This window comes from Camarhynchus parvulus, chromosome 13 (assembly GCF_901933205.1).
Source record: "Camarhynchus parvulus chromosome 13, STF_HiC, whole genome shotgun sequence".
In the NCBI taxonomy this organism is placed as follows: domain Eukaryota; kingdom Metazoa; phylum Chordata; class Aves; order Passeriformes; family Thraupidae; genus Camarhynchus; species Camarhynchus parvulus.
Window position 1 is genome coordinate 15,436,485 of NC_044583.1, and position 21,762 is coordinate 15,458,246.

A 21,762-nucleotide genomic window follows, 5' to 3' on the forward strand; every position below is an offset into this window, starting at 1 on the left:
GTTGTAATCTCTTTCCAGCTCAATTCCTTTGCTGGATAAATCCCTTAAACGTGTTGTCATTCCTTATTTATTGATTGCAGGTATTTGGGGTTTAATTGAGCAAGTCGGTCGTGGCCCAGGGCAGGAGTGGCGCTACATGAGCAATTAAATCTGATTAGCCCGAGCCCTTTAAGCCCCAGCTGGGTGATTGATAACCGAGACCAACATTCTTCAATTGACTCGCTACATCAAAAAGGAGAAAGGCTTAGAGGAGAAACGCATGGGTCCAACATGAAAAATAGCAAAGGAGCCGAGCAGATTAGATTTGCAAAGGAGCTGAGCTAACGGCGAAGGGAGCGGGGAGAACAGTCCTGCTCAGCCCATAAAATAAATCCCTACGTGTCTCCTCCTCTAAACTCAGCCGAGCCTGGATTTTTTTAAAATTTTGTTTTGTTTTCGTTTTTGTTTTTGTGTTTTAAGCGGCTGAAGTGACCCGAGCTGGAGCGAGGATGGCTGAAGGCGGCGGAGCTCGGATTTTAGCAGCGCTCAGCCCTCGGAGCGCGGCTCCATCCATAAAGCTGTCGTCTGTTTGTTAGGGTGTTTGTCTGCTCCGTCATTACGCTTTTCGCCCGGTAGTTTAAGAAAATAAACTGGCGGGGAGAACAGGAGCGAGTCACCCCCATCGATCAAGCTGATGGATGTCCGTGGCTGCCCTGGGACCAGCGCGGGGACAGCCACGGCAGCGTCCCCGGCACCGCGGGCAGCCCAGTGCCCGCTGCGGGATCTGGGGACAGGGATGCCCCGAGGTCCCCCGAGCGCTGATGCTCCGGGGAGAGCTCACGGATCGGCCGTGCGGAGCTGTCGGGAGCGGCACCGCCGGGTCACACATGTCCCTGGCACACATCCCCTTGTGCCACATCCCTGTCACACATGTCCCTGGCACACATGTCCCTGGCACACATCCCCCGGTCCCCGGGGCGTTTTCCTGCCCGAGTCTGGAGCAGGCGAGGGGGTGCGGGATCGCTCCAGCCCCGCCGTGCCAATCCCAGGGGTCCCGGCCATGCCAGCCCCGGGGGTCCCACCGTGCCAATCCCGAGGACCCCGGCCGTGCCACTCCCGGGGGTCCCTGCAGTGCCAATCCCGGGGATCCCACCGTGCCACTCCCTGCAGTGCCAATCCCGGGGGTCCCTGCAGTGCCAGTCCCGGGTGTCCCTCGGTGCTCCCGGAGCCCCCGCGCCGGCAGCGCCCGCCTGAGCCTGAACGGCAGCGAAGGGGGAAAGAAATCAAAGCCAGGGCAGGGGGAATCCCGGGGGAAGCTCGGGAAGCCCGGGGGAATCTCGGGGGAAGCTCGGGGGAAGCGGCCCGGGCCGGGCTCGGGGCAGGGGGTGCCACCCCCGCCGGGCACCGCGGGGCCGGGGCGGCTCCCAGGGCGCTCCCCTCCCGCTGCCGAGTTTTGCCTCGGATCAAAACAGCCTTGAAAGCCCCAGAAATCACCGGGGAGGGGAGGAGGAACGTCAGCAGGAGCTGGACTTCTAAAAACCGTTCCGCCCCATAGGCTTTAATATTAAAAACCCCCTAGGAGCCTCAGACACTGTATTAATTAGTGCAACCACCCATGAAAAGTTGGGTTTGGAACAGCATTCTTTGCCCTGTGTGAAACAGCAACCCTAATAAACAATTGTTAACTTGGCCTATTGCCTCTGGTAAATTACACAGCATTAAAAAATAATGCTTTTCATATTAGGCAGTAATTAAAGGTTGGGACAGCTTTAAAACAAGAGGGGGAGGGGGGGAATCAAAGAAAATATAAAAATGTTCTTTCAAGAGTTATGGGAGGCTAATAAAGTATGTCTGTTATAGTGCACCACTTTGCCCCCAGCTACAGCCAAACTGGAGCCACTGCAATTGCCTCTCAATAAGATAATGATATTCCTTTCTCTGCTATTAAAAGGCTCCCAGTGCAAACTTAAAATGATTTATTTAATTTAAGAAATTATGAGGTGTAACTTCAAAGCGTAAGCCGTTAGTAATGGAAAACACCAGGTTGTTTAAAATTATAATAATAATTGTTTGGAATACAGTGACATCAAAGTGCTTTCATCACCAAATAAAATATAGCACAGACCCCCAAATCCAGTAGAGTTTATTGAGTAGACATTTTTTGGTGTGTTTTTATTATTTCCTTATCAAGAGACATTATTTTAGCAGCTACTTTTCTCAGCTTTGATGTTTTGACAGTCTTAAATTAATTTTATTGCATTTTTTTGGCTCGGAGATGGGAGATTATTCTGACTGCTTATTTTTCATTATGACTTTTTTGTTTTCAAGAACCGGTTTGTTATTTAACACAGCACCTTGATAAGCGCAGTCGAAATGAATTGGCCATTACAGGTCATTAAAAAGCAAAGAATTCTGTTTTCAAGCAATCCATTACACGTCTGGGAAAATATTCCTACTTAAAACAAACTTTTGAGTTGAACGCTGGCATAATCAGTTTAATAAAACGGGCAGCGCATACTTATAAGGAACGTGGGGTTTTTTTCTCTTTACGAGATTCTTGCTTATTCAAAACACAGCAATCTAAGAAATACATATACAAAACATTTTGCCAAAAAAAAAAGAGAGACCTGCCTTTGCTGCAAGAACATCACAGAATGTTTTTAATTTCCTTGAACAGTGTTATAAAACCTTAATCGCGCATACATTGCTCGAGACTTTTTCTTCCCAAGCAAAGCAGAATTATTCCAACCCCCTTTAAAAATGGTAGCATTTTAAAATATACTGCAGTTGCAGCTTTATAGACCGGTCTTTCCACTAAAACAGCAGGGACAGAATTGCTCGGGTGTTAAAAGACTGAAATATAATGGATGGAAAGCTTTTTATTCCTTGCGTGCAACCGGTTGGGAGCTGCGGGCAGCACCCGCCAAAAGCCTCGTGGATTGAGGTGGGAAACGGTCAGCGAGGGGCTCGGGGAGCCAAACACGAACCAAAATAAAAAAGCTCAACAACAACAACAACAACAACAAAAGACCCCAAATTTCTCCTCTGCCTTTCCCCGCGGCAGCGAAAATGAGCGTGAACCGTGGAGCGGCTCCTCCTGGGGTTCGCAGCGCTGGGATGAGCTGAGCAGTTTCCCTGAGATCCCTCATGCTTTTCACTGGAAAAATATGCCCCTTCTGCTCCGGAATGGAAAAAGAGAAAAGAAAAAAAAAGAGATTGGAATAACCTCTTTGTTTTTATTTTGCGAGAGAGGCTTCCTACGCCAAGAATGTGGGCGCTGCCGAAAGTAGGTTAATTTCTGAAAGTGACCCCCGGAAAAGGCATTTCGGAGTCTCCGTGGCTGGCAGCGAGCATAGGAACGGGAGGAACACGGTCACACTGCCGGAATGCTGGGTGTTGCTTCTTTGGGGAGATTTTTTTTCTTTTTGTGTTTGTGTGTGTGTGTGTGTGTGCTTTTAATGATTTTAATTTTTTTTTTTTAACAAAGACATCCATTAGTGTTTGGGGATAGTAAACTAAAATAGAGAGGGGAAATATACTTTAGAGAAAGCAAAATGCTCACTTGTCTCCCGGAGCTGCCCCGAGAGGGGTGGGAGTGGATCCACCGCGGACCCTCCGGCTCCTTGCGTGCCCTGGAGTCCCTTCCGAAGGCGCAGGGCCCCAGAGTTTGGCGCTTTCTGGTCGTTCTTCCTCATCCATCCCCTCCGTGGGCTCTCCTCCTCCTGCACTGCACGTCCAGCCCTCACCCCAAAACCCCGCAGAGCCTCAGGTGTGCGCGGAGGGGACATTGGGGCACTCGTGTGAGAGGCACGGGCAGCGTGGGGATGTGCAAAATCCCCTTGCACGCTCCAGAGATTTGGGGGTGCGTGTGAACCCCCGGGGCGATGGAAGCAAGGGCTCGGGACAGGGCTGGGAGCCGGGATGATGCTGCTGCTGCTGCTGCGGGGCTCTGCCCGGCCTGGAGGGGACCTGAGCCCCGGGTGGGTCCGAGGGGCAGGTGCCGGGAGCATCCCCGGCCCCATCCTCATCCTCATCCTCCTCCTTCTCCTTGTCCCCATCCCCATCCTCATCCCCATCCTCATCCTCACCCCCATTTCCATCCCCATCCCCATCTCCATCCCCATTCCCAGCCCCATCCCGTGGCTCGGGGGTCTCTGGGTGCCCGCAGCAGAGAGAATTCCCCACTGTCCCGGGCACGCCGCTGCAGCCAGCCCAGTGTTGCTCGTTCGCCATAAAACGCAGGAATTCCGGGCTTTGACAAGGCGACGTGACAACATGAAATGCAGGCTCGGAGCGCCCGTGGCTTTGGGTAATGAACGCCTGGCCCGAGCGAGGGAGAAAAGCCCGATCCCAAATGTTTATGTCAACAAATCCATCCCCGGTGACTGAAGGTGTGCCCGGCTGGCCTGAGCCGCCGCTCAGCAAGTCCGGATTTTAAGGATCGGGATAATTTATCGCGTTGTTTTTAATGTTTATTATTTATTGCTCTAATTATTTTTCACTTTCTATTGGGAATTTAAAATATATAGATGTACCTGGAACATGTGCCAACTCCTTTCAGTCTCACTCAACTTCTAATCATCGCATCTGCTTTGTGTCAGAAAATACTTTGGGAACAATTTAACTTTGCATTAAAATAACTAATTAAAGCCACACCTCCCCAGCCTCTTGCGAAAGTGGGGGAGGAATTTCAGTAAGTGCATCGCTTTTAATGATAGCATTCTGATTTCCCTGCCTCGCTGTAATTTATTCAGTTACAGATCTGCCTGCGGGGCAGCTCCCATTAGGACGATGATGAAGTCTCATGAGTAAAGCTTGACACCTCCCTCCTAATAAAATATAATACTCAATTAACTCGGCCTTTCTGAAGGCTTTAATTGGAACAAGTTAATAATGGGCGCAGGGGTGAATTGTCATGCCATCCGCAGGCTCCGAGAAGGTGTCACGGATCCCTCCTGCCTTTCCCAGAGCTGAGGTTGTAACCGAGATTTGGAAGCTTTTCCTTCAACACTCTTGTGTGCCGCAATAAATCTGTATCCATTTAGGGATCTAGCATAACACACGCAAAGCTCCCGCGCTCAAAGAATTTCCAGCAAAAAGATTTAGCTGTAATCCCTGACACAGCTGATTTATACCGAAGGTTCAAAAACCCCGCTGGTTTATTTATAGCCCAGCCCGGCTAAGGGAGCACTCGGGACAGGCGGCCGGGAAAGGGCAGGGCCGGGGGGACTTCGCCTTGCCCGGGGTTTTGGGGGGTGATGCTTCGGGAAAAGGGAATCGGGGAAAGAAGCGGCTTTTTTTCCCCATTTTTATGCGGCGGTAAATTTTAATTTGAAGAGCCTAAGTGGAGACTGGGCTCTGCCCTCAGCTTTTCCCTGTATTTATAAAGTTGGGGGGGTCCCCAGGGGTTTTTCTGGGAGTGGGGAGAGGGATGAGCAGGGCGAGTTCCGCAGCCTCTCCCCACAGCCCGCCTGGCCAGCGCCTCATTCCCCGGCCCTTCCATCGCGATCCGGGGATGCTGAGGCAGCCGGGACGGGACAATCCCCGGAGCTCCTGCGGGAGCCGCACGGCCGGAGCGGGGACAGCGCACCCGGGGGAAGCGCCAGAGGGGCAAACACACCTGGGCAGGGGGCAAAGAACCTGGGCAGGGGGAAACACACCAGGTTAGGGGGCAAAAACACCTGGGCAGGAGGAAAACACACCTGGTTAGGGGGTAAAAACACCTGGTCAAGGGCAAAGATGCCTGATCAGGGGGCAAAGATGCCTGGGCAGGAGGACACACACCTGGGCAGGGGGAAAACACACCCGGTTTGTCCCCGGGTCCCCTCCTAATCCAACAGCCCTCCTGTGACATTGCCATGTCGTGGCACTCGGGTCCCCTCGGCTCCTCTGATCCGAGCCCCCCTCGCCAGGGGAGGGTGTCCAGCACCTGCTCTCCCAGCCAAGCCCCAAAACCGTGGGACAGCACAGCGCCCTGGTGCCCTGAAATGCAGCTGGAGCACGGCAGGGCCCCACTAGGTTTTGTCTGTCCCAAATTCCCCCCAAAATCCTTCAGGAGTCGAGACCCATCTCCCCCTAAAGCACAGAGCTGAGGTGGAGTCGAGGGGAGAGCCCCAAGGACAGGGAAAGGCACACGAGCTGAGAGTGATGGAAACATCAGCGGAGCACGGCGCTGTAAAGAACAGAGGCGCCTAAAAGAGGTCGTTAAAAACAAGGAAACCTCATAAAAGCTTTGGCTTTTGACTCCGAAATGTTGACTTGCATTTCACCTTCATGCGCTGCAAATTTGGCTTTAAATCAGATTGAGAAAGGGGAAATAATCATAAAGGCAACCCAAACATTCCTTTGAACTTGACCCAGCGGTGCAAAACACACACACACAGAGAAGGCACCTTTCAAAGGACTCCAAGCACTAACAGACCCACACGCGATTAAACATGTTTTTTCTTTTTTAATTTAATTCGAAATAAGAGATAAGAAATAATAAATCTTCAATAAAATATATAAAATTGTACAAGGCATCCCTTTCAAAGGGATTCTCCTATAATGGGAGATCGGGGGTGAGGGGAAGGGAGAGAGGAAGTTCATCTATAGTGGGTCCCAGGCAGCATCAATGCCTGGGTCAAAACAAACCAAAACCAGCAAAACCTCGTGGCTTTTTTTTTTTAATTTCCTTTTTTTTTCTGATTTTTTCTCTTTTTTTTTTTTTTGTTTCATTTTTTTCCTCCACAACAGCATGCTAAGAAAATAAATCCAGGGGAAGCTCTGACTTCAGTGCTCCACAGCCTTGGGAGTAACTTCCTCATAAAGTTTAGCAAGAGTAATACAAATAATACAAGAGTTACAAGGAGAAGCCTGGGGAAGCCGCTGCCAGAGCTCCCACAGGGGACAGGCAGGTCACACAGTCTCTATCACCTCACTGTCCTGCTCATGGGGCTGATGGTGACACCTGGATCTCTCTTTAGAAGGGCTTAAAGCACGGGTCACTTCTATTGGCATCCTCAGAATGGAAGAAAACTCACGGGGTTCTTCTCTTTAACACAGGCTGTGGCAGACACAAATAATAAAAACCCCACAACATCCCCCAGAATGATTCAACAATCCTTTCTGGGAACAACCCACGTCTTTCTCCCCTCTCTCCAGCTTTTCCAAGAGCTTTGCAGAGCCAAGGTTACCTGGCTGCAGCCAAAAATTTCTAAGCATGCCAATAGGAAGAGATAAAAACCAGCCTGCCTAAGAACCCTCCCTTGCTCTTCACCTCCCCTGCCAGTGCTTTACAAAGACTGAAGCTATTTATATACAGAAAGGCATTACAGGAGCCACGCTGGGCAAAGCTGGGCTCTACATTTAGGGGCCCTGCTGCTCATCTCGCGAGGTTTGGGATGCAAAACTTTTCCCTCCCCCCAGAAATGCAGGAATTTGCTGGCTCTGAACTTCACTGAGACTCTACCGGCTCTAGTTTCTATTTACACGTCTCTAGCTACGGGCTCTGCTGTCTTCAAAAAAACAACCAAACAACAAAACTTCCATTAGACCTTTTTATTTCCCTCCCTCCTGCCCCCAGGTGAAGTGATGGTAACTTAGAGCATGGCTCAAGGGTACTCACCCCTCTCATTTTAAACCCATTGGGCCCCGCCAGGAAGGTGTCAGGGAATTTCTGCCTCCGTATAATAAATTTGCTTTTTCACCCACTCTTTTTTAACCTAGTTTTACTTGCACTGGATAAAACCCCTACATTTACTCACAAATAATTTTTTGTTGATTTTTATGCTTTTTTTGTTTTGTTTTTTTTTTGCTTTGAGGAGCAGAGTGCTCAGAGCACTCTCAGGAGACGCCCAACCCGTAGCAAACTCCCAGAACAGCTCAGGATGCCAGATAGAAGCGTGCACAAGGAATGGCCAGTACTGGTTGGGGTTCTGCCTTCTCAGAGCTGGACAGGATCCACCAGGAAGTCTGTCTGTCTGTCTGTCTGAGGCTTTGTCTGTCGGATCTTCTTAGGATAAGTGGTACATGCTGTATCCAACGGGAGTGGCGTAGAGTCCAACAGGCGGGATGGGAAGCACAGGTCTGTGAAAAGGGTAGGATGTGCCATACAGGGAGGCAGCCTGGATGGGGGAGTTGATGGGGAAAGGGAGGCTGAACCCCGAGGGCAACATGGGCTTGGCTGCCATTTTGAGCTTCTCCAGCTCGGCCTCCTGCAGTCTCTTGGCCTTGGCCCTCCGATTCTGGAACCAGATTTTGACCTGGGTCTCTGTGAGGTTGAGGGAGCTGGAGAACTCGGCCCTCTCGGCAATGGACAGGTACTGCTTCTGGCGGAACTTGCGCTCCAGAGCCAGCAGCTGCGAGGTGGTGAACGGGGTTCGGGGCTTCCTGTTGGTCTTGTGCTTCCTCAGGGTGCAGGCAGTGGGGCTCAGGTGTCCTGCAAGGAAGGGAGAGGGGTTAGCACAGCAGCAGGGACACCCCGGGGCTCTGCTGGGTGTCCCCCTCTAAACACAGCATCCTTTGGCAAAGGGATCTGGAAATCTTTTCCTGATTGAACCTAAACTCACAGCACTTCAGCTGATGGAAGGGAAATTTTGCCTCAGCGATTTCAAAGGACACAGAGAATTCACAGGTCACTTCACAGGGGTCTAGAGCACACAAACCAAGAGCCTGGGCTGCTGCACAGCTCCAGGAAAGCACAAACACCACAAAAGCAAGAGATTCCCAAAAGGATAGTGGGGCAAGAGAGAGCCCAGCCCTGCTCCAGGATTTCCCCACCAAGCACAACAAGTGACAGCTGAAGAAGCTCTGACAGTTTTTGTGGTTTTGCTAACTGGACATTCTTCTTCCTTGCTATTTTTTTCTTTCAAATCAAGCTTTTTCCTCTGCTTATTAATTTTTATTTTCAGTGTGTGTTTTCTCATTATCAACCAGTATAAAAACCCACAAGCTCAAAAAAGAAAGCAGCGCTCCTTTAATTCAACATTCAGCTGTTATAACATTTGCCAATAAAAAATAAACCAAAACGCAGACAAAACTTCAGCATTTTGTAGCCAATCAAAGCCAGAAAATCCACCACCTATTGTGCCTGCCTTAAAGCCCAGCCAGGTTAGGCAATGCTCCCGGGATGGCAGAGAGCTGACTTGCCTTTAGATGAATTTAGCACTTCACTAATAATTTTGCAATCTAAAGAATAACTAAAAAGCAGGCGGCTGACTTCAAAAGCTCGGCAATTTGGCTGTGATTTGCTCACTCCCGAGGCACAGGACAAGTCACCCTGGCTGGACACAGCAGTGACACCCAAGCTGCTGAATTTGGTTCACACTGGGGTGGTGTCTGCTTCAAGCACTTATCAGTATTTGCACTTTGGGTTTTCTGTACTCCTTTCGCCTTTTCTCTTTTATTTTTTTTAAAATAAGCCAGACTAAGAAGTTGTTTAAGCACGTATCACGCAATTTAAAAAATCCCACGAGGGAATTGTTCTAAAGTTCAGAAAGGGGAGGGAGAAAACGCAGCAGAAAAAGTTAAACTTGTCTTATTGCTCTTCCTCTAGAATGCAAAATACTGAAATACTGAAAACAAAAAAATAAGCTCTTCTAGGAAACAACTTTTCAAATACTGGCCCATGATCCTACCAGGGCATTTTAATAATTCAGGTGCTCACCGTGACAGCTGATCCACTTCTAAAATTGCATTAAATTAAAAATACAGTGGTCCTGGCTCCCTGCCTCTCACCCCGCCGTTCCACACTAGTTTTAAACCCAATTCCTTTCTCTTCCCAAAGTGAAGCTCTCCCAGGACTGGGACAGGGGTTGGGGTGCCCGTGGCGCTCCCTGCTCCCAGCCCTGGGCTGAGCCTGACCTGGCTGTGGCCGTGCAGGAACAGAAATGTGCTTTTCCATGAAATCCCGGGAATATTCCATGAATTTTCGGGAATATTCCATGAAATCCCGGGGAATATTCCCTCCAGGATACAGTTCCCAGGCTCCTGCCCTCGCCGCCCCCGAGGGGCTGCCGGGCTCTGGGAACAGCAGGGACCCGGAATTGCGTTTATCCCGTGCCAGTCCCCAAACTGATTTGTTTCACTGTTTTTTTTCTCTTTATCCTCCTTTTCCTGGCCAATATCGGACAAAAAACCCCCATAATTTGGAGAAGGTTCCTTCTCCGTGTTCCTCAAAATTTGAAGTTTTCCACCTTTTCCCCCAGCTCATCCCACCTGTAATATTGATATTAATAATAATAAATCGAGGGCTGTTTTTAATGTCAAAACTCTCCATGGACAGGCGGTTTTGGGAAATGAGGAAAAGGGTCGAGGCCGAAGGATCTTCCCCTCCCTGATCCTCAGTTTTCTCCCCAAATCCTTCTGAAGTCATGGGAACTCCCAGCTACCGAAGTCCTACACAAAATTCTTTCGCCGATCCGGAGAACAAATAATTTTCAAAGAGAAAGAAGAGGAATTTCGAAGGGAAAAAAAAATATAGAGGGAGATTATTAGGTCATGTCTAAGTGTGAGGTTTTGGGCAGATTTAGAGAAGGACTCCAAGTAGGAGCACACATTTTTTTCCAAGTTTTTTCCAGCACATTTGAGGGTATGTGAAAATTAAAAACTGGAGCTACACAGGGAATGCCTTCCTCCTGCCCTCTCCCAGCACAATAGAAATCAAATTAATTCGGGGTTATCATAAAAGAAAGGAAGTAGATGAAAGCCAAATCGAAATTATTGTTAAAAAAAATAAGGAAAGCTGTAACAACACTAAACTTTCCTCTCGCAATATTAGACTGAGGAGTAAATTCCGCGAGACAGTTCACGCCTGTAAAGTCTCTAACTTAAATAAAGCAGAGTATTTAATTTCCACCAGGAAAGTTTGGGATGCGCGGAGCAGAGCGGATAAACCCTGTACAGGTGTGCGGGCACCGCGAGGCACGGCCGGGATGCTCCTTCCCCTTCTCCGAAGGATGTTCGGGGGCTTTTAATTCCTAAAAAGCAACATTTTTTCCCTCCCGTTTATTTTATAAGGTACGGCCCCGAAAGCGAAAGGCGGCTCGGGCTGCTGGGGGGGTTTCAGCTGTGATCTGTCACCTCCGCACCGAGCGTCCCTAAGGCGGGGACGGCGTCGGGAGGGATCGGGAGGGACAAAGGGGTCGGGAGCAGCTCGGGAAACTTGGACAGGCTCCGGAGCCAGGGATGGAGGGACAGCTCAAGGCTGGAAGGGACAATTCCCGAGTTTGAGAGGTCGCAGCGCACCGCGGATGGGAGAAATGGCAGCGTTGTCGCAACGGGATAAGATAAATGGACAAAGCGGCTGCCAGGGGGCCGCGAGTCGGGACAGGAGCTGGTCCCTGGTGATTTCTGATCTTTCTAAGGCTTTGAAAGCGGTCTGTGTTCATATACATCCGTGTAATGATGTATGGAAACGTTTAACTCTATAAATACATAATAATATCAATATATAATAATAAATATGTAACATACAGGTAACATATGGGAATATGACACTCCTATAAAAGCATAGTGGATTCGAGGAATATTTTAGGTGGGAAAGGACCTCAAAGCCACCTCCTTCCATCGGCAGCGACACCTTCCCTTAGACCGGCTTGCTCAGGGCCCCATCCAGCCGGGCCTGGAGCCCTTGCATGGGAACACAGGATATAAAATACAGATCTACGTGCACGCATCTCCGCGCTCCAGCGCATCCCGCCCGCCCCCGGAGCACTCACTTGGCGGCGGGGAATATCTGCCGGCCTCCTGAGGGATCCAGGACGAGCCGTCCTCAGAGTTCTCCGACTTGACCGAGGCGGTGTCGAAGGTTTTTGTAAGCGCCCCGGGCGGGCTGTGCGCGTCGCGGGAGCCGTGGCCCGCCAGCAGCAGGTTCCTGGAGGTGCCCACGGCCGCCCCGTCGGCGCTGCCGCCGGCCGCGGGCAGCGGCGGCTCCTTGGGGGGCGGCGGCTTCTTGTCGGACATGAGCGCTTCCACGCTGAACGGCAGGCTCGACACCTTCACTTTGTGGTGCTCCTCGGCGCCGGCCGCCGCGCCCTCCTCGTCCGAGGAGAAGACGTCCTTGGCCTTGTGCGGGGAAGCCATGGCGGTGCGCGGAGCTGGCGCTGCCCGGCGAGTGCGGCGAGCGGGCCCGGCCGCCCCCCTTTTCCCCCTCTGGGGCTCCCCGCCGCTGTCCTCCTTGCCCGAGCGGGGGAGCCGCCCCAACGCCCAATCAGCGCCCGCCGTGCCCAGTGACGTAGCGCACGGCCGGCTCCCATTGGCTGAGCGCGAGGAGGGGGGCGGGCCCAGCCGGCGCCGCTCGCGGGGAGTTCCCGGGCCGCCCCCCCGTTCCCGGTCCCAATTAATGACACGGGGTTAATGACACGGGCGGCCCGCCGAGGAGCCGTGCAGGGCTGTAATCACAGCAAAGCCAGGGGAAAAAAAAATTAAAAACCCGCCGCGGTAATTAAGGCTGATGATGAGGCGAAGAGGGAACTTCAGAGGAACGCGGTTCTGCCCCCCCCTCCCCGCCCCTCGCCGCCGGCTCGGCTCATCCCGGGGCACCCCCGTCCCCCGACCCTCCCCGAGCGGGGTCTGTCCGCCCCTTCCCTTCATCTCCCCAAAAACGAGTCCCTTTCCCGGAGGAGCGGGGTCTGGGGATGCGGGATTCGGGATGCGGGATTCGGGATGTGGGATTCGGGATGAAGGAGACGGGATTCGGGATGAAGGAGACCCGGGGATGCAGACCCCTGGAGAAACGCGCGCCGCTGTTTTTTCATCCAATTTATTTTTTTCCTTGTTTGCGTTTCCACGGCAGCAGGACCCAAGTCGGGCAAAACCACTCTGCAGAGGTTAGATCTGTAATTATTATTTTTTTTTCTTCAGCGTCAATTATACACGTGATGAAAAGATGAGCTTTAATAAATTAGGGGCACGCAGCCCTTAATTAAAAGTCATATCAAACCAGTACTATGAAAGCGATTCTCTCACTTTTTGACTTCCTACCAGTGGTATGAATAAAGAGTGTCCTTTAAAAAGCTTTTATAATTACAGCGCGGATAAAAGCGAATACATATTGTTCTTTTCATAATTATTTTAATATTGCGCCGGGCGTTATTTCATGCTGCGCCCGCAACTTTCTCAGGTGTTTAGTTTGTTTTTGTTGGTTTTGTTTTCTTTTGTTTTTTAACGTCCAGGGCGCGCAGGGTTTGGGAGCTGTTTTGGTGTTACAGTTTATAAGTGAGGGCCATTTTTAGAGCCACTAAAAGCCACTGAGAAGGCGACAGGCGCAACTCCTGTCCCCAAACCCCCGAGTTCAGGGGCAGCTCGAAGCTGCTCGGTCCTGCACGGCTGCAGGGCTCTGACCGCGAACGTTCGGATATATCCCTTCCATAAAACACGGAGGGTTTAACCAGCTCATCTTTGCTCGATGTGAACTCCTGATTTCCCTGCCAGCTCATGGAGAGGTCTTGGAAGTCCCCAGCCCAGCAAATCGCGAGTTTCCATCTCGAGGATGGGGTGCAGGGAGCTCCCTGTGCTGCGGGCACTGCTCTGTCCCAAAGCCAAGGGGATTCAAAGGATCCAGAATGATTTATCCCTATTGTTTTCTGTACATATATTAAACAAACCTCTCTTTTTCAGGGCCCAGGGCTGCTCCGGACCCCTCAGGGCCCTGCTCATCCCTTCCCACAGCTCAGCACGGAGCACCGAGCGGCCCCAGCCCTGATAAGATCGCGCCGGGTGCCCGGGAGAGCAAATTGGGAGCGGGGCACGGGATCGCCGTGTGGGAAGGAGCGTGGGAGGACGAGTACGAGAAGCCGTGTTACAAAACCCCACTCATCAGCCCTGGCGCTAATAGCAGGGTTTGCACACTCATTACTGATCGCTGGCCGTGTTACTGCACACCTCGATGGGTTAAGGATTAAAGATCTGCCAAGAGAAGCTGATGCTTTCCTCTGCCTCACTCCAGCCGGCCTGGCTGCAACATCTCAGCCGGCAGAGAGTCCCGATCCGGAGGGGTCCGAAAATATTTTCATTCTCATCCAGGGATGAAAATAACGCCACAAACTGATGCCTCTCCAACCCTTGCTACCCCCAGTTTGTCACTTCTCCTTCCCCATAAAATCCATCTCTTTGCTGGGAAACACTCAGAGGCAGCAGCCCCGGCCTTGCAAAGCTCAGCTGCTGCAGGGGGGTTGAGTTTGTCCCTCTTCTGCCCCCCTCCTTTCCCTTCCTTTCCCTTCTCCATGCTTCCTGCACCGTGACAAGTAAATGAGAATTGATGGGCACGCAGGAACAATGCCGGTGTGCCGGGGACAATGCAGCGCCCGTGGAAAGCCATTGTGGGGCTGCTGAAAACGCCGCAGATAATTGCACCGCGCCCCCACGGGCAATGCCCGCTGGAAGGGCGCCTGGAGAACCGCAGCTCGGGGTCGCGGTGACACCGGGCACGTCCCTTGGCTGCGGGTTCTCTCCCCAGGCTGTAGCCCCGCTGTGCAAGCTCCGTCCCCGTGGGCTTGGAGAGGCTCCTGTGCGCTGCCATGCCTTGGGAGGCCGGAGGGAAAAGGAACCGAGGGACAAGGAGCTGTCGGTGCTGTGAGCACAGGCTGGCTCATCCAGCCTGGTCTAGATGAATTTTGGGGGCCACAGGGGCGCCTCGGATAGCAAAGCACGGCAGGGTTTGCTCATGGTGTTTTCCCTCTTCAGCCTCAGTCCATCGCGAAATTGGAGCGTTTTCTGTCTAAAGGCTGAATCTAGAGATTTCTCTTCTCTCTCACCCCTCCTCGCCTTCATCCTCCTGCTGTCAGTCAAACATCAGAGGCTGAAGCCCCGCACGGTACCGAATGTCCGCACGAAAACCTCGCAGAAACGGAGTTCGGAGAGAGAAATTTCAAGGAATTAAAGCTTTGTCCCCTATCCAGGATCCCAGAGCGGCCGCCCAGCCTCAGCCTAGCAGGGAATTCTCCCATCCCGAGGAAACCACGGGAGTCCGGGGGCTTTCCCCCGCTCCGGGCTCCCCCTTTGTGTCCCCGCTGGGACCCCAGGCACGGGACGGGACACAAAGGGGGACCGGGACAGTTCGGGGGGAGCCCCTCGTTTTCACAGGGCACAGTCGGGTCCCAGGGATGCCCAGAAAGCCGCCAGCCCCCCGTGGCCTCTCCCCCGCTCTCCCGCAGCATCAGCCCCGAGAGCCGGGGCGGGCTCTGGGCTCCTGGGGCTCTCAGCTGGAGCGGGGCGGGGAGGGAGGGAGCGCAGGGGGAAGAGAGAGGCTGCAGACAAACTGAGGCTGTTTTGCAGGCGCCAGGAGCGGGGAGATGAAAGGGAAGCTCCTGGGGGAAGTGGCTGTGCAGTTTGACCGGCTCCAGCAGCAGCGGCAGCAGCGGCAGCGGCAGCCACGGCCCGTCCCGGCCAGCTCCGCCTCCGCCTCCCCCTCTGCCTCCCCCGGGCTCCAGGCTGCCCCTGAGCCCACCCCCGCCTCGCTTTTCCCAGCCTGGAGGCGGAGGGAGGTGTCGGGCGGGCAGTGCCGCAGCATCCTCGCTCCTGGATCCATCGAGCCGGGAGCAGCATCCCCGCCACGGAATTGGGCTGGGACAGCCGCGGATGCTGGATTTGGGGAAGGGGCTGTCCGAGACCCCCTCCCTGCCCTCATCGGTGTAAAACAGGAGGGAACTCACTGGGACCATTCCACGAACGATGTCCCGTGTGCCCATCCCCGCAAAGCACCGGCCCCTGTCCCTCACAGACACCTCGAGAGGACAAAACGCCCGTGGGCAGCGGGGACAGAGTTTATTCTCCGGGAGGGAAAACCTCACGAGCATTTCCTCTCCTTTTATGATCGATTTGGTTAATAATCCGTTTTCTAGAGACAGGAAGGGGGTTTTTGGTTCGTTTTTTTTTAACGACCCGCCGCAGGGCTGGCGTGTGGACATCCTTCAGGGAAGGAAGATCAGGCTCCCGATTTGAGCGGAAAAAGAAAGGCAGGAAAATGGAATCAGAGTGTGCAGCGAGTGTAAGTTTTGCCCCGAAACGAGGTGTACACCGAGGGAACGTTTGATGTGTCAGAGGCTGGGAGATTATGGTTTCATCGCCTTGCCCCAGATGAGACCCGGAGCCAAGAGAGAGGCGTTGCATTAACAGTAATACGCGTTTATCTCCAGACGCTAGAGAGGAATTAAAGCGAGCTGAACATCAGAGCTTCCGAGGGATCAGGGCTGGTTCCCGACGCCTCGATCTAGATCCACCTCTGACTCCCGAAACCCTTTTGGCTGCCAGCTCTTGCCAGCTCCGAGCGCTGTGCGCGGGGACCCTTCCCGAGCATCCTCCGGGGGACGCGTCCCGCACAGGACCGGGAGCTCTGTCCCGGCTCCCGGGGCTCGGGGAAGGTGGGAGCGATGGAGCCGAGCCGCACCGAGTGCAACCACGCGTTGTAATTGTCCCCTGTGTCACCCGGCAATGTCCCAGTGACCGCTCCGGTGCCATCCCCTTCTTGGGACAGCGCTGGTTGCACAACGCCGGCGGCTCCTGTCGCACCCGCCCGGGGTTTGTGCTCCTCTGCCTCTCTCTGCGCAGGTATTTGATTTACCAGCAGATATTTGTTCTGCTTGGCAAGAGGCAGGGGATAGCTGGGAGAGATCAGATGTCTCCCTGCTCAAAGCAATTAACAGTTTTGCCCTTAAGGATTGAAAACAATTTTTTTTTCTCCCCAAGGTAATGACTTTTTAAATAAACACAAGGGGAAGGTTCGAGGGAGGAAAGCGCTGGTAGAGAGGCTAAATTTACACGCAGAGAACTCGCGGTCAAGAGGACCCTTGGAGATGGGGATTTCGGAGGTGATGCACGGCCCCTGGCTGATAAGAAGCGCGGGATTTTGGGGCTGCCCTGCGAGCCCGGACCCCGGAGGGTCCCGCTGTGTCCTGGAGGCCAGGAGCACCCCAAAACCGCTTCCCCCAAAGGGCAGGATCGGGCCCAGCCGAGAGAACCCCCGGGCACCTGCTGGAGCCGCCGCAGGACCCCCCCAAATCCACCACTGGAAAAGATGGGGGCAAAATTCTTTAGGGCTTGGCCCCGGTGCCACCGTCCCGCCCCGTCCCACACACCCCGAGGGCAGAGGGACAAACCCCCGAGACTCCCCAGAGAGGGAGAACGTCAGGGCTGACATTTTAATTAATTAATTTATTTATTTATTTATTTATTTATTTATTTTATTTATTTTTTTCCGAGGCAGAGAAAGGGAAAAAGTACGATCCATGTCCTTAAAACTGGGTTGTTTTTTTTCCCCCCCTCCTCCCCCGGACTCTGTCTGTCTATTTGCAAACGGTTTCCATCGAACTTGTTGCAGGGATTCCCAATAATCGCACACACCTCCCTGCCTGTCTGGGCGATGAATAAACCAACGTGATTCATCTCGGCCGGGGAAATAATGTGTGCAGAGTGAGAGACTCAGAGCTCCCGCTTTGGCTTAGATTGGAGCGCCCGATTATTCCCAGAGCGTCCCCACCTTCCCGCACAAACAAGCGGCCGGATTTATTTCCACGGGCGCGTTTTATTTTTATTTATCAATTTTCAGATAGATTCGTTTTCGGTGTTTCACTCTCTGCCTTCCATCAGTCTTGGAAATGCAGAGGGAATGAGGGACACACCAAACACACGGAATTGTCCCGTGCCCAAAGGCAGCTCCTATAAAAATCCTCTTATTTATGCAGCACATTCGCGGTGTGGAGATGTGTCCAAGGCTGGATGCAATTCCACAATTACAATTCTCTTCTGTCAGTTATTTTTTCCTATTCAGCTTTTTATTTTCCAAATCTATTCCGAGCCGTCTGAACGATCGCAGCTTCGCGACTGCCGTTTGTCTCCCGTAATTTCCCATCTCTTTTTTATTATCCCGGGCGCTGTAATAAACCGATCAATAAACAGCTTTGGAGTTACAGGCTCAGACTTAGTACAAATTGATTGTGAGGGTGCCAGACTCCGTGAGATCAGCCGCTGATTTCTGTACTTCTCGAACTCTGTTTCTTCAAAGAAAATTTAATTTTTCGTATTTTTTTCTTCTGAAAAAAAATTTGTTAAAGTGAGATTGAGGAGTTTAGTGATTTTTACGCGCTGGAACGAAGACGGGGAGTGACTCTGCAGCCGTCGGGGGCTCGGCTGAGCTGTGCCCGCCGGGAGATGCTCTGCCCGGGATGCTCGGAGCTGCAGGCAGGGACACCCAGCGCTGCCTCCCGCATCCCTGACCGGCAGAGCTGCCGTGAGCTCGGGGCTGGCTGCTGCCAAAGCCGCGGGGATCCCCGCAGGAATCTGCAGAGAGCGAAAATCCTCAGCCCAAACGTGATTTTTCCATCCCTGTGCTCTCACCCACGGCGTGGAGCGTGAGTGGGGAGCACATTCCACCCCGGATTCCAGCCTGCCCTCCAAGGTTACAGGGATTTTTTTTTTTCCTCGTTTTATTTAATTACATTCAGGGTTTTTTCAGGGCGTTCGCAATTCCGCTGATTGCATTTCGAGCTGATGTTAGCCCAGGAGTGAATGCCATCGGCGTCCCCGCCTCGGTCCGCAGGGGTGGGGAATTTATTTGGATGCTCCTAATTCCTCTGGCGATTGTGTGGGTTCCAAGTCGTTTTAAGCAGGGCACCAATTTTTATTTGTGTGTATAAATGTATTTGCACGGAGAGCTAAAACAAGCAGAATAAATCATACTTTAGAACGTAACAGATGGTGGAAAGATGCTCGTTTAGAAAATGATGAAATTAAATCCATGTGGCTTTTAAAACAGATTTATTCAGCACAGACTCTCAGAAATCAGAGAGGAGAAAAATCTCCAACTCCTCCATCCCTGTTAATATAACTTTCCATCTTTCTACACATGTAAGGTGGTTAGAAATATCCAACACTGCCTTGTTTCCTTAATTTCCCCCGGAAAATAACCCTCATTCTAGTATAAGATTTACCTTTGCCTATACACTTACAAAATACATTTTAAGCAACTTCATTTGTAGTGTCTAAGATATAAAAATTTTTAAAAGTCTGCAACTCCGAGGTGGCTGCGTGCAGAGATTTTGGGGAAGGAGCACTTGAGGGAAGGTTTATCTGTGGTCTGTTAGAAGGGATTTTGTGCCATGTAAAAGATTGACTTCTATTAAAAATCCGCATTTTCCTCTGACTGCACAACCCGAATTCATTCCACTGAAATTCTCCTTGGACAGTAGCTCCCCACTGCTCCTCATCTGCAAAAATCTCGGTTATTCTATAGACAAATCAAATTGTTTTTTTCACTGCTCATTTTCATTTTTTTTTTGAAAGTGTTGCTAACAAGACCACGATGCCCACTGATGCTTTCGGGATTTATGGTTTGGTTTGTGGCCGGACCCCGATCCTGCCAGCGGCTTAACTTTGGTCAACTTCCCCAGTTTTGCTGTGGAATAATTCAGAATGGAATTACCTCAGTGTCCCTTCCCGAGGGCACTGCCAACGCTGAGGAAACGTGGGAGACAGACATTTGTACCAAGCAAAGAGGCTTTTGCAATGTCAGGGTGTTTGACCGTGATAATGGCGAGCTCTGGATATTTAAGGTTCAGTTAATAGAGGTTTTATTTCATTTGATTTACTCCAGATGGTTCTCAGCCACAACACAGGGGCTGAGACAGCAACCAGAGCTCCGGCGTGCAGGAGGCTCCCAGGAATGAATTTTCATTCGGCCCACAGCAGATAAGAGCCCGGGCAAGGCTTGGATCTGCAGTAGTTTGGATTCCAGAGCCCCGCTCTGCACAGGGGGAGCAGGACAGCGCTCGGGAGGTGGCTGCTGCTCCTTACAGCTCAACGACAGCCAAGAAAATCATCTTAAAATTACGTTAACAGTGTAAATCTCCAGCTGAAGCAATCAGGGAGGTTGGGTCAGCCCCGGTCTGCGGTGCCAACAGCGGCTCTGCTTCTCCATCGCTGCTGGGGCAGGGCCAACAGAGCCAACCTCGCACTGACCTAACTCCAATTACACCCGGCCTAACCAGCCCAGGCTCTAATATGGTAACAAAGGCTTTGCACGATCCTAAATTCCCACTAGAGCCACTGGGGCATGACCAGTACCACCTAAACCCACAAAGCACAGTGCAGACAGAGGCAGAGAGATAAAGCATCCCTTGTTCCTTCTGCACTTCAATTTGGGCTTTAAAGAATTCACTTTTTTCTATGTGTAAATCCACAATTCACAAGTAGAAATTCTTAGTTTATTCAGCCAAGTTTTGAATTTTGGTAATGTTTCAGATAGATAAAGATTAAGTGTATATAGATACATTCCCACATGATTATGGGAAAAGAGGGAAAATTCTTTGCCAGGAACATCTACCCGTTAATAATGAAGGAGAAAGCGGCAGGAGCCCTTGGAGGGAGTTGCTAATGGCACGATTAGAGAGTTATTGGTGTGGTAGAATGCAAAGAGGATCATGCAAAAGGCAGATTATACTCAATAAATATGAAAGTTGCTGAAGCCTTCTGGGAAACACAAGCAGCTTTTCTCCCTAGCAACTGTTTCTTGCAAGTGTAACATTATTGTTAGTGATTATCCACTTGCTTTTCTTTCCTGGCAGAAAAGCCGGCATGCAAAATCCCATTTCTCCGTGTGTGTATTTGTGTTCTGCAAAGTGAAATGCAAAGTGCTCGGTCTTTCAAGTCGCTGGATGCCAAGAAAAGCAGCTTCTGCAAACAGCAGCGAGCAAATCCCGGGGTGTCGCTGTCCTGGAGTCACCTCCGCACTCCCACCGGGCTGGGATGCAGCGCAGGACATCCCTGCGGGGATGGAGAGGGTCCTGAGCGAGCCAAAGGGCTCTTCCCGGCCTTGCATTTGGGAAGAAAAGCATTTGGGGTGAGCTCTGGGCGCCCTGGTGGGTGACGTTTGTCTCAAGCATCCTCTGCTCATCCTCCCTGCCCTTCCCTCGGTGCTGGAGGTGCTGGAGACGCTCTGGGGCTGTCGCTCAGCCTGGTCCTGGGGCAGAGCTGCTCCCTCAGCCTGGCACCTGCTCCAGAGCCGGCCAGGGCACCAGGAGGGTGGCATGGGGCGGGAGCAGCTCCTCCAGCTCCCCTAGAGCCGGCCAGGGCAGCAGAGGGGGGACACAAGGTGAGGAGCAGCATCTCCAGCTCCCAGCTCCCATCTCCCATGGCCAGGGAAGCAGAGGATGCACGGGGTGAGAAGCAGCTCCTCCAGCTCCTAGCACCAAGGGCCAGGGCAGCAGAGGGGTGCCATGGGGCCAGGAGCAGCTCCTGCAGGTCCCAGCACCCACGGCCAGGGCAGCGGGAGGGTGGCACAGGGTGAGGAGCAGCTCCTGCAGCTCCTGCAGCTCTCGCAGCACCCAGGGCCAGGCCGGCTCCCCTCTCACCTCCGGTGCCCCCAGAGCGGCTTTAAACCCCGCCTGCAGCTCTGGGCTGGGCTCAGCAGACGCTGGAGCCGTGCCCAGGTGAGAGGGGAGAGGTTGGGAGCTTCCATCTCGCCCAGCGCCTGCTCCCGGGGAAGCAGCTCCCTGCTTGTCTGCCCCGTCCTGCGTTTGCAGCTCGGGCTGAGCTGTGACTTTCACTCAGAGACTGCTCTGACAGCATGGGGAGGGAGCAAAAAGTTCTTTCCAAGAGGCAATTCCACCTTTTCCCTCTCCAACAGTTTCCCTTCATCCCTTCCCTGGCCCTGCAGGATGTCCTCTCTTGGGGCAGAGGGGTGGCACTGGCACAGACCCCACAGACGGGAGGGAACAGCAGCATCGTCCAACCACCACAGATTCTGTGTCTCTGTCACAATTGTCTCCTCTTTTATTTATTTATGATTTTTTAGGCAAAGCTTTCCGACAG

General features: G+C 52.3%; 1 protein-coding gene across 1 annotated transcript; it reads right to left on the reverse strand.

The window, feature by feature from the left end:
* Nucleotides 1-6,410: 6,410 nt before the first annotated feature.
* On the reverse strand, nucleotides 6,411-12,096 carry MSX2 (msh homeobox 2). Its single transcript, XM_030957695.1, has 2 exons — nucleotides 11,679-12,096; nucleotides 6,411-8,398 (listed from the first exon to the last, which is right to left on the reverse strand). Exons 1-2 carry the CDS (start codon nucleotides 12,040-12,042, stop codon nucleotides 7,974-7,976), a joined length of 789 nt encoding a protein of 262 aa, XP_030813555.1. The 5' UTR covers nucleotides 12,043-12,096; the 3' UTR covers nucleotides 6,411-7,973.
* Nucleotides 12,097-21,762: the final 9,666 nt, after the last annotated feature.